At 38.7% G+C, this 19,341-nt stretch overlaps 1 protein-coding gene across 1 annotated transcript in view; it reads right to left on the bottom strand.

Moving 5' to 3' along the window:
• SNAP91 (synaptosome associated protein 91) overlaps positions 1-19,341 on the bottom strand; it is a 63,323-nt gene that overhangs the window by 13,152 nt on the left and 30,830 nt on the right. Inside the window, exons 10-22 of the mRNA XM_053973658.1 lie at positions 19,039-19,109; positions 18,628-18,633; positions 17,640-17,667; positions 15,760-15,869; positions 15,042-15,166; positions 11,059-11,073; positions 10,746-10,916; positions 4,606-4,713; positions 3,822-4,082; positions 3,537-3,614; positions 3,362-3,433; positions 2,792-2,875; positions 1,879-1,962 (exon numbers count right to left, since the gene is read on the bottom strand). Coding sequence (XP_053829633.1) covers positions 1,879-1,962; positions 2,792-2,875; positions 3,362-3,433; positions 3,537-3,614; positions 3,822-4,082; positions 4,606-4,713; positions 10,746-10,916; positions 11,059-11,073; positions 15,042-15,166; positions 15,760-15,869; positions 17,640-17,667; positions 18,628-18,633; positions 19,039-19,109 — 1,213 coding nt within the window. The remainder of the gene's footprint in view (positions 1-1,878; positions 1,963-2,791; positions 2,876-3,361; positions 3,434-3,536; positions 3,615-3,821; positions 4,083-4,605; positions 4,714-10,745; positions 10,917-11,058; positions 11,074-15,041; positions 15,167-15,759; positions 15,870-17,639; positions 17,668-18,627; positions 18,634-19,038; positions 19,110-19,341) is intronic.

Here is a 19,341-nt window from a genome sequence, read left to right as displayed (position 1 = left end):
ACTGTTTTATTTATCAGCATAGTTCTGATTTTGTCTGCTGAAAGGCTTAGAGTAGGAAAACATTTCTTCCAAATTTCCTAAGCAAGCCAAGAAGGGGCAGGAACTCATTTGACAGCAGAACACATAAGACAATTATGAATAGTAAGTATACTCATAACACTATGCATATAAACACTTAGTACAACCAAACACTCATAAACCATGAAGGACAAGCCTTCAGCCATGATATGAACTCCAGACACTCTTAAATTTAAAACTGGATTACACTGCAGGCTATACATCTGCCATTATATAGAGTGAACAAATGCTTAGCAATATGCTGCAATGTTTATAGACTCCCTCTGTCTGCCAAAAAAAAAATCAAATCTACTTGGAGCCCTTTGGAATGTATATTCAAAACATAAATAAGATAAATTTAAAAAAATAATCTATTCACCCCAACTGCTTCAGGTCTGCTTGAGTATTTTGACTTAGAACACATCCCTTTTATAATTTAGGTTTTGATTTAATGCAACTCATCAGATTCAGAGTGCACATTGCTGAAGTTTAAAGCCATCTGGAGCACAATTCCTACTTGCACTTAAGCTTAGTTACAGATAACGACATAAAATATTTTGTACTGTAATGTTTGCATAAGCAGAATTAGCTTCTGTCCAACAACCTCGTTGCACCCAGTCTCCTGATAGCACATGCAACTGCAAAATACAATCATGTTCCAGAATCTATTAGTTAAAATCTGATCTATGGCCCTAAGCCATCTATAAACTAATACAAAGACCTATTGAAGCAATATGAAAAAAAAATAGTCTTCCACCTTAAAATCTGAAGCAGTCTGTCCTAAAGCTTTTGCATGCATTTACACATTATGTCCCAATTTAAGAATCTGGTTTGCTGATTGAGAATGGATGTATGCCTTATTATTATCTAGACAACTTCCTTCCTGTGGCCCAACTAGACAATGTCCACACTTTGAGAAGGTACTTGAAAATGTAGTCATAACCTACCTACCAATTCTACCAATTGTGGTGGTTTTGGCTGGGGTAGGGTTAATTTAAATCATGACACAAATTCCCCTTTCAGAAACATGGGAGAATTTAAGACAAGTCCTCTACAAACCAGAAGCGCATGTTTTGGGATTTTGTTCTCTACAAGCTTCAAACTGGAATGGGGATGAGCCACAGCTGTTTAACTCAGCCACTACAACACATGGTATAACATGAATTTTGGAGAGTAGTACACAAAGAATTAAGCTAAAGCTGTGCTTACCTGCAGGGTGCAGACTAAAATAATACAGTTATCCAACCTTTGATAGAGGGTGTGAGAGTGATGAGAGACCTCATCTCACCCAGTATAAGGAGAGGGTCTCTACCACTTCTCTGTCCTTGAGCTCAGAAAACCATGCTCTCATCATCCCACTCTCCTTGCCTAAATGCAAGACTGCTACCAAGTCAGTCATTCAAGCTACTAACATTTAGGTGTTCAACCCAATTAAAGAAACCAAATTGAATGAACTCAAAGTTTAATTAGCAGTAAGGAACAAGAAGCATAGACTGAAATATTGCTTTAGTACTGCTACAGACAGCCTAAGAAACTTTATGGAGACACTCATACTCAGTGAACGGTACAGAAAAATAAGGCTGTGTGGGAGATAGGGAAACAAAGAGCTTGGAAAGAAGATAATCTAAGAAGTTAGCTTGTACTTCAGTATATTGCCTCCATTATAAGTCACTCTAGTTTTAATTAAAATATTTAAAGTACTAAGAAATCTTGCGAATAAGTATTTTATTTCACTATCTACACATAAAGAACATAAAAAATTTCAAACACAATTTCTTAGTATTGCTCTAAAGTAACAAGTTTTTAGAAGTTCTTTATTACCAGCAAGTAGGTCTGCAGAAGCTGAGGAACTAGAAGCAGCCTGGGTAGTGGGCTGGGGTTCAGAAGCACTACTTCCAAAAGCATCTAAAGGCAATTCCAGAAAGCATCAAGAAAAAGTGAGGCATTCAATATTAAATACATCAATTAATCACTTATCAAAAGATGACAAAAGAATAGCCACTTCACACATCAGAAGAAGAAAATGAAACTGCTTGGCCATCCTTATTGCAGAGCAGCACCATGGATGCAAAGTCCAGGTGGAAAAAAGGATGTACAACAAACCAGTACTTGAAAGAAATCTCTTTTATTTGGACCTCTTCTCAGACACAAATCACAACATTCAAGACAACAGGGCTTTGGAGATGAATGCACTGGCTGAAAGTTTGGAGTAATTCCAGCCAGAAGGCAGTAGCTCACATGAAATCTTTTTCAAGGCATATCTTACTAATGTTTGAAACACACTGCTTCTAAGCACCACTTCTGTTCTTCAACATGGCTAGAGTTGGTTGTGTCCATCCTAATTTCCACCTTGTCAAATCCTGTGATTCAGTTTGAGACAAGTCACCCTCAAAAAACTTCAGCTGCTTTGAGAAACGGAACTGAGAGGAAACAGCATGACCATGGAGATTAGCAAAGAAGAAAAAGGACAGAGCAGAATTTCACTGGACATCTGAGGAAGAGCCACGCATGCACTGACTGGGGACAGAATGTCAAGTGTCATGACAACAGAACGACCACACAGACAGCTTATTTGCAGTTCATTATAGTGCAAGTTTAAGAACCAAAGGTGCCAGACTCAGCCCTAAGGCCATACAGAAAAGTTGAGAAGGGGAAACCCGCAGCTTTAGCAAAGCAAAGGTAATTGAAATGAAGTGATTCAACTCTGAAGTGGTGAGGAAACAAAAATACCCACCACCAAATAGGTCAATCACACCTGAAGAATCCACCTTTGCTGGAGAGGCAGCGGGTAGAGGAGAGGGGGCTGCAAATGCATCCACTGCAGTAAGCATAGGATAAATAATATTTAGTATCAGCAAGGCAACAGCGATAGCTAAATATTTCAAAGCCACATGGGCTCCAACAGTTAGTACCAGAAGTTTGGTAAATTCAGGTAATAGTCTCTGGAACTGCAAACAGAAAGTGTTACATTTCTCACACAGCAACTGAAAACTACAGTACTTTAAAGAAAACATTGCTTATTAAGCATTTTCTTATGCTTAGAGGACGATTTGCTCTCTCAACAACCACATCACTCACTCACTGAACTTGTGTCAGCCACTTCATGATTTGCATCTTCAGCAAGTGCACATCTTGTGACCAAAGAAGCAAGCCCAAAACTTAATATTTCTTGATATTTCAGTTTAAAGATGTAAACTGGCAGGAAGTTGATTTTTTTTTAATTTTTTTTTTTTTTTTTACTTTTGGAAAAAAAAAATCCAAACCCAAGAAGTCTGTGGAAAGTCCTGTGAAAACAAGCACTCACCAGATAAAAGATCACCAGTGAGAGAACTCTCAGGCACAGGAGAAGCTCCAGGTTGTGGAGATGAAAATGTATCTTCCAGAAATGAAAAAAAGAACAAAAAATAATATCACTCAAATCAGTTTACACCATTGCACAGCCTCAAAGCAGCAGAGTATGGGAAGAATTCTCTCTTTACCTGTACCAAAGAGATCTATGCTAGGAGTAGCATCAGGTTTGGGTGCTGCAGGTGCATCAGGAGCAGACTCAAATAAATCTAAGGCCAAGAACACAACACATCTTTAACTCATTTTTGAAAGGCAGGACTGAAAACAGATGCTTCCAATTTTGCACATCATATTTGAAATTAATAGGCTCTCTGGTTTGAAAGCCTAGCACACAACACGCATGCAACAACGAATTGTTCATTTGGTACTCCTGACAGATCAATCCACCAGAATCAAAGAGTTAAAAACAAAATTACCACCAAATATATCTAGAGCAGGAGGAGCGGAGGTGGTGGCGGTAGCAGAAGTGGTGGCAGTAGTGGTGGTAGTGGCAGTAGCTGTAGTAGCAGTAGCAGCAGCAGCAACAGCAGCAGCTGGAGAAGGAGTTGTTGCAGGAACTGGAGTGGCTGCACTAGTTGTAGGGGTAACTACAGGAACAGCAGTCTCTGTTGGCTTCATAGCAAAGAGGTCCAGCTCAGGAGCAGCCTCTGCACTACCTTCGGATGGGGCAAAGGGGTCTTGTAAAAAGGAGAGGGGAAATATATGTGTATGCATACTTAGGATCAGTGAGGGAGGAAGTCAAGAACAAAGCAACTGTAGGCAATGCATATACTGCAAATACACGCACGCACGCAGAGGAGGTCGCTCTAACATCTAGCTTACTTATGCAGACATGTTACTTAAGTTGTTCTGAAATAAAGCCTGTCTAAAAGGCTGAGCAGTCTAGTTACTAGAGGGGAGAACTTTCAAAGGTTCTTTGACAAGGCCAAAAAACCAAATATGACAAAGAACCATCCAGGCTACTGCTTACAACTCAGCACTGACAGAATTGTTCATTAGCACTACCAAATAAATACGAAGTCACTGGGACTTGGAAACAAGCAGTTTTGTTAAGCATGCTCTTCAGCCTAAAGTTTGTTTTTACCAATTGCAAACAGTATAAAATTTTCAGAAAAACACACTGCCATGTAGTTTAAACAAAAAAAGAAAAAAACAAAAAAAACAGCAAAACAAGAGACTATCTAATGACATAAAACCCACCATTTCCTGAACATGCATCAAGAGCTGCTGCTACAGGGGTTGGGGTAGCTGGTGCTGCTGCCCCTTCAGCTGCTGCAGGGGCTTCCCCAGGAGAAGCTGCAAAGGCATCTTGGGTGCAGTTTAAGAACAGAAATTAAAAAAAAAACAAAAAGGAATAAAGAGAAGAAAAATATAGTAAAAGAACCAAGTTAAATTGCATAGGTAGATCCCCTTATACAACATGAATGTAATTACTCCAACAGCAAGACAAGTCATGCAGCGCAAAACGCTTTGTCTCTCCCCCAACCCCACACAAGCAGGTTCTAGACAGGGTTTGCAGATGGAGCTTCTTGCGTTGCCCACAATAAGCACAATGAGTGTAAAAGAAGGCATTATTCTCATTGTATAAGGGTTCAGAGCAGCATGCTCATGTACTACCCAAAATTAACTAATTAACAAAATTAACTTAAGAGCAGATATTAACAACTTGCATGCTCAAAGCCTGTATTACATGTGATTAATTCACAACTGTGAGTTTACTTGCATAGTGCTTTGCACTGTTATGAATAACAATCCAATTACTCTGGTAGATATTTGCATCTACCATTTCTGGTCTTTGAGCCAAGTCAGTCATGCAACATCTGAAAAATTGAACTTACTTGTTTCTTAACAGTATTCCAACTGGATCTTTCTGAAGCCATAACGTGATGCACAGGTTATATTTACTCAGCTTGCTTCAAACAGATCAAGATTGTCCATCTTAACTAATGGCTGGCCAGCCATAACCTGTCTGTCCTTTTAGGATCACTTCTAGGCCAACCAGCCAAGTTAGAGAAAGCAACTAGTTTGGAGTTTTGGAATGACTTGCTCATAAGGTTTTTTAAATTTTTTTTTTGTTTGCTGCTTGCTCTTTGACTGTTTTTTTCTTTTTGTTTTCCAATTCCTAAGTGGCATGCTTAAATTTCAAGCTATGAACGGCATTATTTCTAGGCTTAAATCAGCATTTGTGCTCTTAATTCTATGAAGTAGTCCTAATGGGCAGTGCCATTTGGACTACCCTCATAGGCAAGCATTTTCTCCACAAAAAAAGACTGCACAATAAGGATTAAATACTTCAAGATGCTTGTAAAGGACATTTTTCTACTGCTACAAAAATTAGCAAGTTAAAAAAAATCTTTTGGGGAATACTGCAATTGCGCTGTCAAATTAGCACAGGAAAAAGCTTAACATGCTTTAACTTGAATGTCAATTTTAAAATGAAAACAACCATTTTACAAACAAATTCGTGCCAGGTAATCTAAAAAGCTCAAAAGAACATGCATCAAAACTTCAACAGAAGAGAAGAAAGCCCACTAGTCTTGTACAATAGAATTAAAATGAGTTAGTAGCAAAAAAGGCCTGCTAATAAGCCATTTCAAATATAATTCTATTTTTCAAGTAACAGGGTTGTTCAACAACAAAACTGGATGGCAGTTGTCCAAGTAAAAACATCAGAATGAGTCAAACATCCCAGTGCTGTATGTGTACCAGACACTGGCATGCACTGTGTGGAAGGAATTCAGCACAGAACCCAACTGAAGGGTTTTGCATCATCCTGCTTGAGAAGATGTCTTGTGTAACATCATGTGTGGTCACTTTTGCACTACAGGGCCAGCTTTCAGATGCAGGGGCACCCTGGGCTCCTTCAAAAAAACATATTTGTGCCCACACAAGCTTGTAGGCCAACAGCACAGACATTGGTCAACCCTATTAATAATTATTTCCCAGAATGAAAGGATAGACTCCGGATAACATTTAAGGCAGAAATTCAGAATGTATAGAGCTAGTCACTAGTTCTATGTTGGGATCACTTCAGCTTCAGAGTGATATCTATTCCTGGCCAGATTTAGGCTATTGAAGTTCCATGTAACAGTCACAGATATTAAGGTGGGCACAAGTTCCTTCCAGCCCACAGATGAAAGGAAACAGTTTGGCACCAGCTTTATTTCTTTATTTTTTACTAATAATTCTGAGTAAGGTTCTTGCCAAGCACTGTAAATTTTTTTAGCATCAGACTTGGGTTAAATGGCAGGTGGGATAAACACCTATGTTCATACTGGAATCTAAATGAAACATGTCATAGTAAAAACTCTGAATGTTAGTTACTCTGATTAGCTCAAGAAACCTATATGAACATAGAGCCACATCAACCTGAACAGGTGACCCTACAACTCACAGCTTAAACCAAGGGCTTGCCATTGGGGTTTTTTTTTAAGTTAATGCTTAAGTTACTTTCAAAAGGCTTTGCTGCTCCTGCACAATTGCCCTCTTCTAAAATCTAGCATAACATGCAAAAATGGATTAATTACATCTGCATATTTTATTATTAATAAAAAGGACAGTTTATTTTCTTTTTTCTTCCTCCATATTGGTGTAGTAACTCTAAATTTGCACATTCAGCAGTGTAAGAGATTTTCTCCCTTTAACACAGTTACTGTATTCTTTTTATTTTTGCATCTCCTGTCTAAAAAATGAATTTAGCTTTTGACTTCTAGAATCAAGTAACATATGATCCTCACTTGATTTTCCTGACATCCTGAAAACTTAACAAGATGTTGCTGAAACCTTTGCAAGTTCACACTGCATGGAACATCTACCAGGAGTGACAGGTATATATTATGCACTGCATTACACTTGAATTCATAAATATAGTTCTTACTGAAATAATGTGCAAACAAGAGGCTTTCAAATTTGTTAAACACTGAAGTAGTGCTTCAATAGATCTTGTCTGCAGCAAAGTAAGTGTTCCTGAAGAGTGATCTTTTACCTCATAAATTCAGGCTTTATTTGATGCCATGGTATCAATATATAACAAATTTACTCGCACAAATGATACAGCTGACTTATAATCATTAATGTATTATGAAACATGTGAAACAATCCTGTGGAAGTCACAAGTAGAGGAAAAATTCTAGAACTGAAGCGTACACAAGAAACTGTTTCGAGAGTTTTTCCCTCTTCAGTCACCCTTCATTACTTTTTGACATATAACACCTGACATGAGTTATAAATAAATATTTCATAATGCTCAGAGGTAGGAAATAATAATAATTATGCAAAGTGTTTGTTTTTTGTTTGGTATTTATTAACTAAGTGCTAGCTTGCTATACCAGCATGTACCAGCATAAGGGACATTCATTAGCCCTTAACTGCCAAAAGTCTTCACCACTTTGCCTGTAGTTTCTTTACAGGAAGACCACAGTTCTGCCTACTTACAATTCAAGTCACCTTAATGCCCAATAACTGACATTTGCACAGTGTCTGCCATGACTTTTTACTTGCACTGATTACAAAGTAATCCCACAACAAATGGGCACAATGCAAGTGCACAATGCACATGTCCAAAAATACCGTGCCCAAATTCTATTACTGAGTGGCATATCAAGGTATTCTGCCTTTCTTCTACCTTTGCATTTCTCTTTCACAGGAATGATTCCAGCTACACTTTGAAAACAGCCTCCTCTTGTTTATCTTTAAAACACAATTAGGAGTTCCTCAAGTTGGCCCAGGTCACTGAAAGTTTGCCTCTTAATGAGACGGAGTTCTTTAAAAAAAGATATGCTGGATCAATCCTGCATGTCTCATCTGCTTTCCAATACCATATTAGCAATGAACACATAATGCAGAGCTTATCTCTCAAAGACAAAGCCCAGTCCTAGGCAGCGTGCAGACTCCTATCAGCTGAAGCATCAGCCATACATCGCAGTCAACAGTTATTCCAAAGCCTCTTCTACTGCTTCTTCCTTCAGCTTGGCTACATTTTCCCTGCAGCTTTCAGCTTCTTTGCCTACACAGACACTCCTTGAAGACTCTTTACATTCTTTCTCCTGAGATCACTGCTCCTGTACCTTCTCCTGACCACAAGAAATCATGTGAAGCAACAAAGCCCTGGCAAGCTGCAAGAAGTTAAGGTGACCTTGAAGACTTTATCTCCAACAGACCTCAAAGGTGAAATACCTACTCAATAGGATTAAGTGTAAGCATGTCTAGCATCACAAACACTAGAGAGTAGCAGTGTCTGCCCAAAAATGACCTCTTCTAGCACTGGACACAGTCTTAAGGTAACAAAGACTGTCAGCATGTGATGCTAGAATATACTTACACCACAGCCTTCAGGAAAAAAAACAAAGAAAAAAACTCAAACCATGAGCAGAGAGATGGAAGTTCAATACAGACTCATAGATCTTCAAAGGGTCTGTCCACTGGGTGTCTTGAAGGCACTGCAAAACTATCTTTACTGCTGAGTGTGTTTGGAGAATTTTCTAACTGAGAACTAGAGGTTTTCTGCTATCATAAATAATAGAACCGTGCTCCATTCTGAAGCATTCCAGGAAAAAAAAATCAGTATGCATCTAATATATAATCCACTGGAGATTTATTGCATTTGAGTGACAAAATACATTCTCTTAAAAGGAAGAGATCAAGTCACAGAAGTCCACATCCCACAAGAGTGAAATTCTTTCCACACTGAAGGGTGAAGCTCCACTTCTTAACGTACGTCACTAAGTTATCTAATGATCACCTAAATCTCTAGAAACTAAACACATCCTAGCCTTTGCCTGACAAGCCTGGAAGCAGGCACGTGATTTGGCAGTAGCTGTTTTTGCAGGCACAGAATAGTGGAAAAGTAGGAAAAAACAATTGCATCTTGTTGCTGCAGTACTGGAAGAATAAGCACAGGTAGTTGTTTTTCAAATCCTGCTTCAAGTTTACAGTGATTTCTATCCATTTAACTATTCTTTCATTTTTTCAAAAACTCATATACCTATTACTAAATTAATTAATTACTAAATTACTGAGTTAATAAATTAATAATGCAATTTGAAGGTGTTGTATCCAAGACTGGCTCGACCTCAGTGCTTACATACCATAAGTTTCACACTCAATGCATCTCCAGGGTTATTAATGAGCACAGGCCCTGGCTTCTGCAACAGGCAGACAGCAACCAACATTAGACTCTCTCACTCCTAGTGGCATCCAGAACCTTGCTCATGACAATTTTGAAGATGCTTCCCAACTGGCTGATCTTGTGGCATCTGGATTATTATCAATCTTTGTAAAAGGAGGGGTAAGCAGCAAGTAGCAGCTGCATTCCTTTCTTACAGCTTTCCAGCACTTTACAGGAGCATATTTTGGTGCTGTCTGTTGAAGCCAGTCCTAAAAAAACCTTCTAACTGGGAACTTTCAGTCTCAAGGAAACACCTTTGTAGTCAAACTGCTTATGTATGAGACCTCTCTGGCACTCCTGTCAGTAGAAGTGATAGATAAACAGACCTCACAGAGAAGATACTGGAATTCAGTCTTGAGAGCAAATAAGTTATTACTTATTCCTGACATTCCCTGTCACGCTGGAAGTATGCATGAGAGAAGGCTAGAAAAACACAGTGGTCAGGTGATCTTACACGTAGATTGTAAACAAGAAGATTTCTCCATTACTGAGCTGGTATATTGTTAAAAAAAATGTACTTTCTGGCATGCTGTTGTGAAGCCCCCTGCTCCACAGGAGTACCAAGAAAACTGGTAAGATACAGTGGGAAATCTATTATTACTCAACTGGATAGCAGATAACATTAGAAACTGAATGAGCACGACTAAACTCTAAGAATATTTTTCCTTTTTTTCCTTTACGTATTATTGTTTGCATAGTTGGCATTGAGTCCCAGTTCACCACACCTTCAATTTACTGCAAATACTTGTGAAATAAAACCCAGATTCAAGATTGCTGAAATACAGTAATTTCAGCTGGCTCCATACTCTATTTGCAGGAAATACCCAAAAGAAACACAGCACAGCACAAGCGTGACACGTAACAAAGGAGAGGGCACTGCCACATCCATCCTCTTCAACTACAAAAGCACAGCTGCTTTTCTCAGAAATTGTAGTAGAGTGCATAGTTTTTGAAGAATGTGGAAACAATTCCTGCTTACGCCCTTGTGCACCTGAGAACTACTGTTCTTAGCTGTTCAATCATAAGGTTATTCAGTCTTAAGGTTTACAGTTTTCCATATATTTTTCCATATATATGCAGCTGGTGAAACCAGAGGCCTTATTACACAGCTGAGCTCAGTATTTCTTCGACTGCATCACGAACTGGTGTAGAGCACTACAGCAACCAAACTAACCTCCAAAGAGATCCACTTCAGCAGTGGCAGCAGGGACAGTGGTAGCTGTAGTGGCAGCAGCCGTAGTAGTTGTAGTATCAGTAGCTGGAGCAGTAGCTGCAGTAGGCTCTGGGGCAAATGGATCTGAAATCTGTGGCTCAGAGGTAACACCGGAAAGTGCAGCCAGATTATCTACAGGCAACCATGTAATGAAGATCAAACAGGAAAGGTAAGGGGAAAGGCAAAGACTACAATCGCTCAGCTCCAGAAAGCTGGAGCTTTTAGTGAGGAGTCTTAACATATAGAGGTCTTAGAAATCAAAAATACTACTCACCCTCTCCCAAGAGGTCTAGTGATTGTCCATTAAAATGACAGCAGAATAAAAAAACAGTGTAATTAGTAGAATTGCCAGATCGAAGATGTTCATTAGCCAAATGTTCATTCTAAATCACATGCCTAGGTTATGTCTAGAAACATAATTTCTACACTTGTTTTTCTAACATTCAGGATGTTATTCTGAAATGACAAAGCTCATTCTGTTTAATAACTCTTCAAAGCAGAACCAGTACATCCCTAGAACCCTTCACAGAACAGGCACTAAAGCAAGGGTACTTTAGCAGTGAGTAGCTTGCAAATAGTGTTGTTACTTCAGGATATGATACATGGCACCCCTAGTCCCCAAATACACTCTGAAAGACAAACAGGTGGTGGTTCTTGGACTTGGGACAACTGTCAAGTGCAAAATAAATAAATAAATCAGTAGAGCAGCTCCTCTTCAAAAGCCTTTTCTGCATTTATGATAGAGCAAACATGCTCTGCAGGAACAACTAACTCTGTTAACACTTGCTACTAGGAGTATGAATGTTGACAGCATAAGCATTAACAGACTGGCTCTGCTCCAAGTTTGGCTCCTTAGTCAGCTGTTTCTGAAAGCCAATGAAGCATCTTTAATGACAGACTTTCCTACAACTTGATGTCCTCTAAGATCAGTCAGATTGAGCTCAAACACAGAGTTATGTTTTGCCTACATAAAAATCAACTACAAGATATAAAAACATGTAAAAACTAATGAGTTTGTCCTATTAAATTTTTATTCTGTAGTAAGGATAGTCTGAGCTCAGCAGCTCCCTATTTAGTAACCAGTGTCTTGGTGCTGCTCCTAGATTCTTTGTACCCATAACAGGATCATGGGTTCATCTTATCCACACTGAACAGCAAGCAGAGTCCTGATGGTCCCCTGTGGGTCAGCATTCGAAAGCAAAATGATTTGAGCAGGCACAGCCCTACCTTCACAAATTTATTTTACAACGCTTGTAAAAAAGGCAGCAAAACCCTACATTTAGGTTGTTTACAATTTTCATAATTGGTTCCTTGGGCAAGGTCTACTTGAGACTGATGGCACAAGCTGAACTAAGCCAAAATACCATTCTGAAAGAGCAGAACAGTACATTAAAAATGCAGCACTCTGGTATATCCCATTACTGCACACCAGGTGAATGTCTCACAGCTAGACTTGAAATAAACAACTGTTGGCAAACTTTTAAGTTCTATTAGCTTAGTCTTCAATGCCTTTTTGTTATTATTATGTTATAGAACTCAATGCAGTGAAATTACAATTATCCAGCACAGCAATCTACACTTAGTCTTAATATGGGAATGATTTAAAACAGTGTTTTTTTGTACAGTAATATTAAAGTAACAATAGTGTTAGCAAATCCATGTCCTAAGGCACACTGTAAGGTAGTTCAGAGCAGAAATTCAAGCCAGTTTGCTTTTATATCCAAGAGTAAAACCTCATAAAGATCCAGACTTTGACCTACTGTATGTTTTGTAATTCTATAGTCTACTCCACCTGCTAAATGGCTATCTATTCTCCTTGCAGTATGCTGCAAGGCACCATATTATCCTATCTTGATGGTTTCCTGATACCACAGAAGTGTATATTTTCACAAGTTATAGTTCATTTGGTAAATGACATATTGTGTATTCAGAAATACAGTAGATATACAACAAAATATACAGTGTACTGTACATAACCCCAAATATTATCCAAATATACTAAATATACAGCATATGCCCAAATACATAGAATCTACACTGACAGCGAGACTGAGAAAAGCAGGACTGTTTATTGTTGATATGTATGGGTGCTGCAACATGAAGTATTTGATATTCACATTTTCCTGGCTATTCTGAACCACAGCACTTCTTCCAGCTACCTCCCTCTAGCACTATTTTCTCATGAGTTCCCACATTAACTTGCTGTGGCCCAGAAGAATAAGCAGCTCAAGTAGCAGGGAGGCATGGCTACACAGCCTCCTAAAAGTCCTGGGTGGAATGAAGGTCATTTTGTCCACCCTTCTGCTCAGAACAACAGAGCTCCCAACACCAGATCAGGTCAGTCACAGCTCAGACTAGTCAGGTCTTGAAAAATCTCCAGGAATGGAGAGTTCACTAGCTCACATCAGGGATCTGCCTCAGTTCTGCCCTACCCTCCAGGTGAAATATTTTTATTCTGTCAGAGAGTTCAAACAAAACTAAACAAAGCAAAACAAAAAATCCCAACAAAACCAAACCAAACCAAAAAAAAAACAACAATAACAAAAAGCAAGATTCCAGTGCAGTAACAGGTCATCATATCTGGACTGCTGCCAGCAGTAAAGCAGACAAAGCTGAAGCTTACTAAGTTACCAAAATGATATTCTGCAAGATAAGACTGAAGTATACTTAATGAGGGTAGTAACATCTCTGGCCATAGGAAAATAATTAGCTGTCCTTTTCTGTCATGGAGTAAGACTAAGGGCATTACTAGTCAATTTTAAAGTTTTTAGTAATTCAGAAGAATAAAAACACCTAAGTTCCAAACTATGGGTGTTTTGTCCAAAAACAAACAATCAAACAAACAAAACCCAAAAAACAACAACAAAAAAAACCAAACCAAAAAAAAAAAAAAAACCAACAAAAAAAACCCACATCAAACAAAAAACAAACAACCCCCCCAAAAAAAAAACCCAAACAAAAAAGAAAAAAAACCCCAAACAAATCAACTTTCACTTTCTATGCAAATCAATACTTTACAATATTACTGGCTATTTATTTTTATTTCTATTATTGCAGGAATGAGCAACTGCTTAAAAAAGTTAGCTCTGTCATGCTCTTTCAAACATCTCAAAGCTTGTATTTCAGTGCTTGGCAATGACAAAGTAAGATAAATAGGACACAGTCAAAATACTGCAGAATAATTAGTCCCAGGCATCCTAGAATAGATGACTCTCTGGTCTTGCTGTCTGGGTAAGATTATCTTTCTGTTAATAAAATTGAAATTTTCAGGGACAAAAAAAGAAATTAATTCAACAGATTAAACTGGAATATGCAATACAGTGTCTACATGACAGCCCTAGCTATCCTCTCTTAATGAAGTGGCTGAAGTACAGTGTCATCTTTAATGAACTACAGCTAAGAACAGAAACAGGGACTGCAGAAGCCACCAGTAGGCAGTATGAGCACTGATAGCAGAGTCAGCATGACTCAGTGTTGCATTCCTGCTGGGAGCAGGCTGATGAGTTCATTAAGCTGCCACACAGGATCCCTTAAGATTACACCACAATCGGTTTACAACTGTATAAATTAAATCACATTTACTGGCCTAATTCCTTGTTTTAACAGTACAAGAGTGAGCGCTGCCTACATTTACTGTGGTCCTCCATCTCACCAGCTGCTACTGCTGCCTGGTTAGTTACTCCTTTTTGAAAGCAGTTAGTCCTCTACTTCTGTTTCTATATTGATATTCTAAGCACACACAGAAGATACTTTATTAAAATATGTTAAGGCTTGTCAGAGGTAATCACACTTGCAGTAGAACTAAGTTGCCACCATTTGCTTTACATGCATTTTTGTTTTAAAAGCTATTTTTGTTTCTCTTCCTATTGATCTGTGGGCTTTGCTCCATGAACAGAAGAGCTGGTTTCTGCCCCCACCTTGCCAGTAAACACACAAGCAGTTCTGGTTCTTCTGTTTTGAAGTGCTTACCCCACCTGCTCACCTTCATCCATCCCCTTCCTGCTCACTTTTAGTCACATAATCCTGGCTCCCTCAGCTTTGCAGTCAGGCACTTATAAGCAGCTTATACTATTCTGCATATCCCTGGAAAGAAGGAGCAGCCTTGTGCTGCAGAGGGATGCCTGACTGTCAGGTCAGCAGAAGCCTGGGAGTGAGCTGGGAACATCTTGTGCTAGCAGAGAAAGAGGCTGATTTCAGTTCAGGCAGGCAAGAAGATGGAGACTGCAAGAAGGGATGCTGACAGTGAGGTTTCTCTACCTCCCCATGAAGTGCCTCCAGCAGCAGCAGCAGCAGCGCCCACAGGAGCAGGTGCTGGAGCTGCCTGCCCAGTACCGGCAAAATCTGGCTGGAGATCCAAAAGATCACTGGATGGTTTGGAAGAGCTGCCAAGAAAAGGAAGAGAGACATTAAATACTGGAGGAATTTGTCCATTTCAAGATTTTTTTTTTAAATGTCATTACTGGATTAAGGAATCAACCTTATTTTGGATGACATAGAGACACTTCTTTCAGGCTTTAGCATTAGAGCAGTGGCACCTCTAGTAAGCACCCAAGAATATGCTACAACCCAGGATGGGAACCTTAACTTACTTCCATTTCCTGATAATTGCATTACAACAGATCTATGAAACTTAAAATTCTTTTTAAAAACCCCAAGTAAGCAAAAAAAACCAAACAAACAAAAAAAAAACAAACAAAAAAAACCAAAACAAAACAAAAAACCCAACCCAAACCCAACCCAACTAACCAAACCAAAAGAAACCCACCACAACACCCAAAACAGAAAATGAAAAAATTCCAGGTGGTGCCTGAAAACAGAGAAAATAACTGTTATGACTGAAACCAGCACCATTCTACTTCCATATTTCAGCATGCCATGTCAGAAAGCAAGAACCCTCCATTTCCAGGCAATGAACAAACAAATGACTTTGGTACCTACATCAAGCTCAGTAACTTAAATACACTTTTTAACTTACCTGACTGGAGCAGCTGTAGATGAAGTTGCAAAAAGATCAACTGGAGGAGATGTATCAATAGTTTTTGCTGGAGTAGAACTAGGAGATGTAACAGTTGTGGCTGGAGAAGACTGGAGAAACATTTTAAATATACATTCAATAGACCAGCCTTTCTCCCCAACCAGCTCATGCACAGATGCACATACTTTAAGAACCCAATTTTGACATGTCTTTTTATTGTGAGCTGTTTTCTCCTCTGAAATGATTTAAGGAAGACTGGACTAAGTTTTCAGATGGTAGTAGAGCTGAGAAACCTCAAGGTGACTTCAAAGAAGGAAAAAAAGTTTCTACAAGGTTTATTCTAAAGGAGTTGTTTCTGTAACTGTCAGACTCTTCATTTTGTCTATGGAATGAAATAGTTGTTTGTCCACAACAGCACCTCAGTACTCTAACCACAGAAATGGTGAGAGAAGAGAAATGGTTAGAAACTAGTTAAAGGTGTGTTTGTAAACCTTCAGAAGAGAGTTGAAAGAGCCATCAACAGCGCTCAGGGTTAAGTCCTTGGGAAGATAGAAAAGACAGCTCATCCTATGACTTTGCTTCATTAGCTGCTCCAATTCTGGATAAAGATACTTCAAGTATGGCAAGGACAGACACCCAGGAGACTCTATTGCAACTCCTCTGTGAACTTGAAGACTCAAGTTACCTTGTAGTGTGTCAATTTAATTCTAAAAGATACTGTAAGCTTTGGCATAGCATCTCACATGCTAGAGATCCTTTACCTAACAACTGAGAACAAGTCCTAATTTTAGTACTGTTTGCCATTCTGACCACTTCCAAGAAGGAAAAAGAATGGCAAATTTGAAGATATTTTCTCCTGAGTTCTTCTACTGCCATCCCATTATCATAACTCTAGCAGATGGGTGTAAGCTTTCTGGACTTTCATCAAAGCTTTAGTAAGGTTTGAGACTATAATGGTCCCAATCCCTCATGTGCACAAAGGAAGATGTGGTTAAAGCTGTAAGAACACTTTCTGAGCCATCATGTAGCTCTTACCAGCTGCTCTCATATTTAACAGCAGAGCTGTGGGGGTAGTATTTTGTTGGTTTTGTTTGGTTTTGTTGTGGTTTTTTTAGTAAAGGGCTTTTCAGAAAGAAATTTAAGAGCTTTCTCTAGAATCAAGCATTGAACTCCCTGCATTAGATTAAGAAGATTTTATTGAGTTTTTCCTCGACAACACTCATTATGAGACACAGCTATGGCACCTGGCAATGCTCCAGGGATACCAGGAGCTACTATTACTAACACCATAAAGCTCATTAGTTTATCTGACACTCAAACCAAGCCATTTTCACTGGCAACTCTTGCTTTAAATTAAGGTCAGCAGTCTCACAAATGAAGGTCATTTTTGAAACTAGACATATCGAATGAAAATTTCCTTCCTTTCTTCCTGGATTTTCATATGAACATGGTTTTAAAAGAGTCAGAACTTCCTCCTAAAAAGCTGAGGAGGGAGTGAAGGGGTGAAGGATTTGGAGGAGAAATACCCTGGAGCATGTTTCTTGGTGACATGAGAATTAATGTGGAGTGAAGGCAAAAAAAAAAAAAGAAGTTGAGATAAAAATATGTGCGTCTTTTATGCTTTCACAAGGACCAGTCATCACATCCAGGTGAAGTTCCTTAGCATCCTGACTGGCACAAGACTGCAGCGCTGCATTGTTCAGAACAGTGGCATGATCTTATGGGGCCACTATTTATAAAGCCATTAAAAGATCAAATTTTGTCAATTAGGTGGCAAAGTCTAAAAAGTAGATTAAGAGATAGAAATTTAACTCCTTACAATGTTCTAAACCGTATCACCTGAACAAGAATTATCTAGTATAGCAACTGGCAGTATTTACCTTGCTCAGAGGAGAAGGAGCCCCAGATCTAGAAAAAAAAGGGGGTTTTCAGATAAGTACAGCTTTGATACTATGTTTCTGATCATCAAAACTCCTGCAAAAAGACCAAAACCTAAGCATGAAAGCTTTCTGAAGATCTCTTCAATTGCATGCCCTCTACATTTCTCAAACTTCCATGTGCCACTTTAGACAAGGAATACAAATTTTACTTCAAATCTTAAATAAATCTTTTATGCTAACTGGCATCACAGGGTTATTAAGCTCTACTAAATGGAGGAAATGCAGAGATGCATGCAAATATCTTGCTTTGGGGCCTACAGGACCTAGCAGGAAAGAGTTACTGGGGCAAGATGTCACCATATTAGAAAACCATGCAACAGCAGCAGAACACCACCAATACTGAAGCAGTTATCTAACATAAGTCTTCTGAAGATGTGTCAGCAAATTTTCAAAGTCTACTTTCTTTTAAAGAAAGTCAGAATTACTTGAAAATAACTACATTTAAAAGTATGAAAACAGTGAGTTGGAAAGTTCAAGCTGAAAGTTCTCCCACATGCACACAAATCACACTAACAGTAACTGACAGAGCCTTAATCATAACTTAAAATGCACCTCAGTGCATTTGTTTGCTTTCCTTATGAGGTATGAAAATACTGCTACATATTTTTAGAGCTGCTTTGATCTAAGAGATGAAAGGAGGAGTTGAAGATAAAGCTGCACCAGTATTGAACTAGCATCCATCCCATAAATTACTTGGATTGGGTAAGTCCTAGGAGCTGTAGAACAGATTAGAAGATTTCCAGATCTTCTAATCACAGAAATGACAAAAAAAATAACTTAATGACTATATACAAAAGCAAAGAACAGTTTAGCTCAACTCAAAGATAATATCTAAGTGTTCAAAAAATACCTAAGTGTTCAAGAAAATCTTTTAAAAATACACATAACCATGCTTGCAAGTAAGTGATGTGTAAAGGTGTGTACTTACCCTTCACTAAATTGCAAGGATAGCAACAGTAAAAGAGAAAAGAGAGGTTTAGCTTAATCGTTCCTAGACTTAGCCATGGCAAGTATCTAGTATGAAGATGCAAAACCATTAGAAAAGAAATAGATTTTTATGATAAAAGCCTTAGCAGCAAGCAAAGCCCCAGTTCCTTCTAGTTTTCCTCAAGAAATTTTAGTTCATTTTGGAAAGCATCTAGTCATTCCGTGTGTTTCCCCCACCACCATTAATTAAAGAAAAGGTTGCCACTAAGATGACTTTGTAAAGGAAAAGAAAAACCTTGTCTTATTTTCTAGCTAAGTGACAAAAGGAGGTTGGGGGAGGCAAACCTAAACATCATCTAATCTCACACTGTCTCTATTATGCCTAGATACATGGTACAACATATATACCTACTTGTTGCCAGGTTTTTTTCCTTCCAGTGAGTTTAGATGTTGCTCAAGGGTCTCCATGAGACTGCTGGGAGCCTTGAAAGTGAAGACAAAGATACACACCTCAATGTATTGCAGCGATCTAACCACAGATTGAAATCCAGCACCAACTTCCCTGAAGTCCACGATGCTCATGGAGTTACTTTATTTACATTAGTGTGAAACAGTGGATTTCCATGCTAGAAGGACTCAGGCAAAGCCAGTTTTTAAAAATACATTACTGCATCCAAATATGCAGAGAGAAAACGTTTACCTCCACTACGCAGCA

The sequence above is a fragment of the Vidua macroura genome, chromosome 3, assembly GCF_024509145.1.
Source record: "Vidua macroura isolate BioBank_ID:100142 chromosome 3, ASM2450914v1, whole genome shotgun sequence".
Taxonomy (NCBI): domain Eukaryota; kingdom Metazoa; phylum Chordata; class Aves; order Passeriformes; family Viduidae; genus Vidua; species Vidua macroura.
This window is presented reverse-complemented; position numbering and strand designations above follow the sequence as displayed.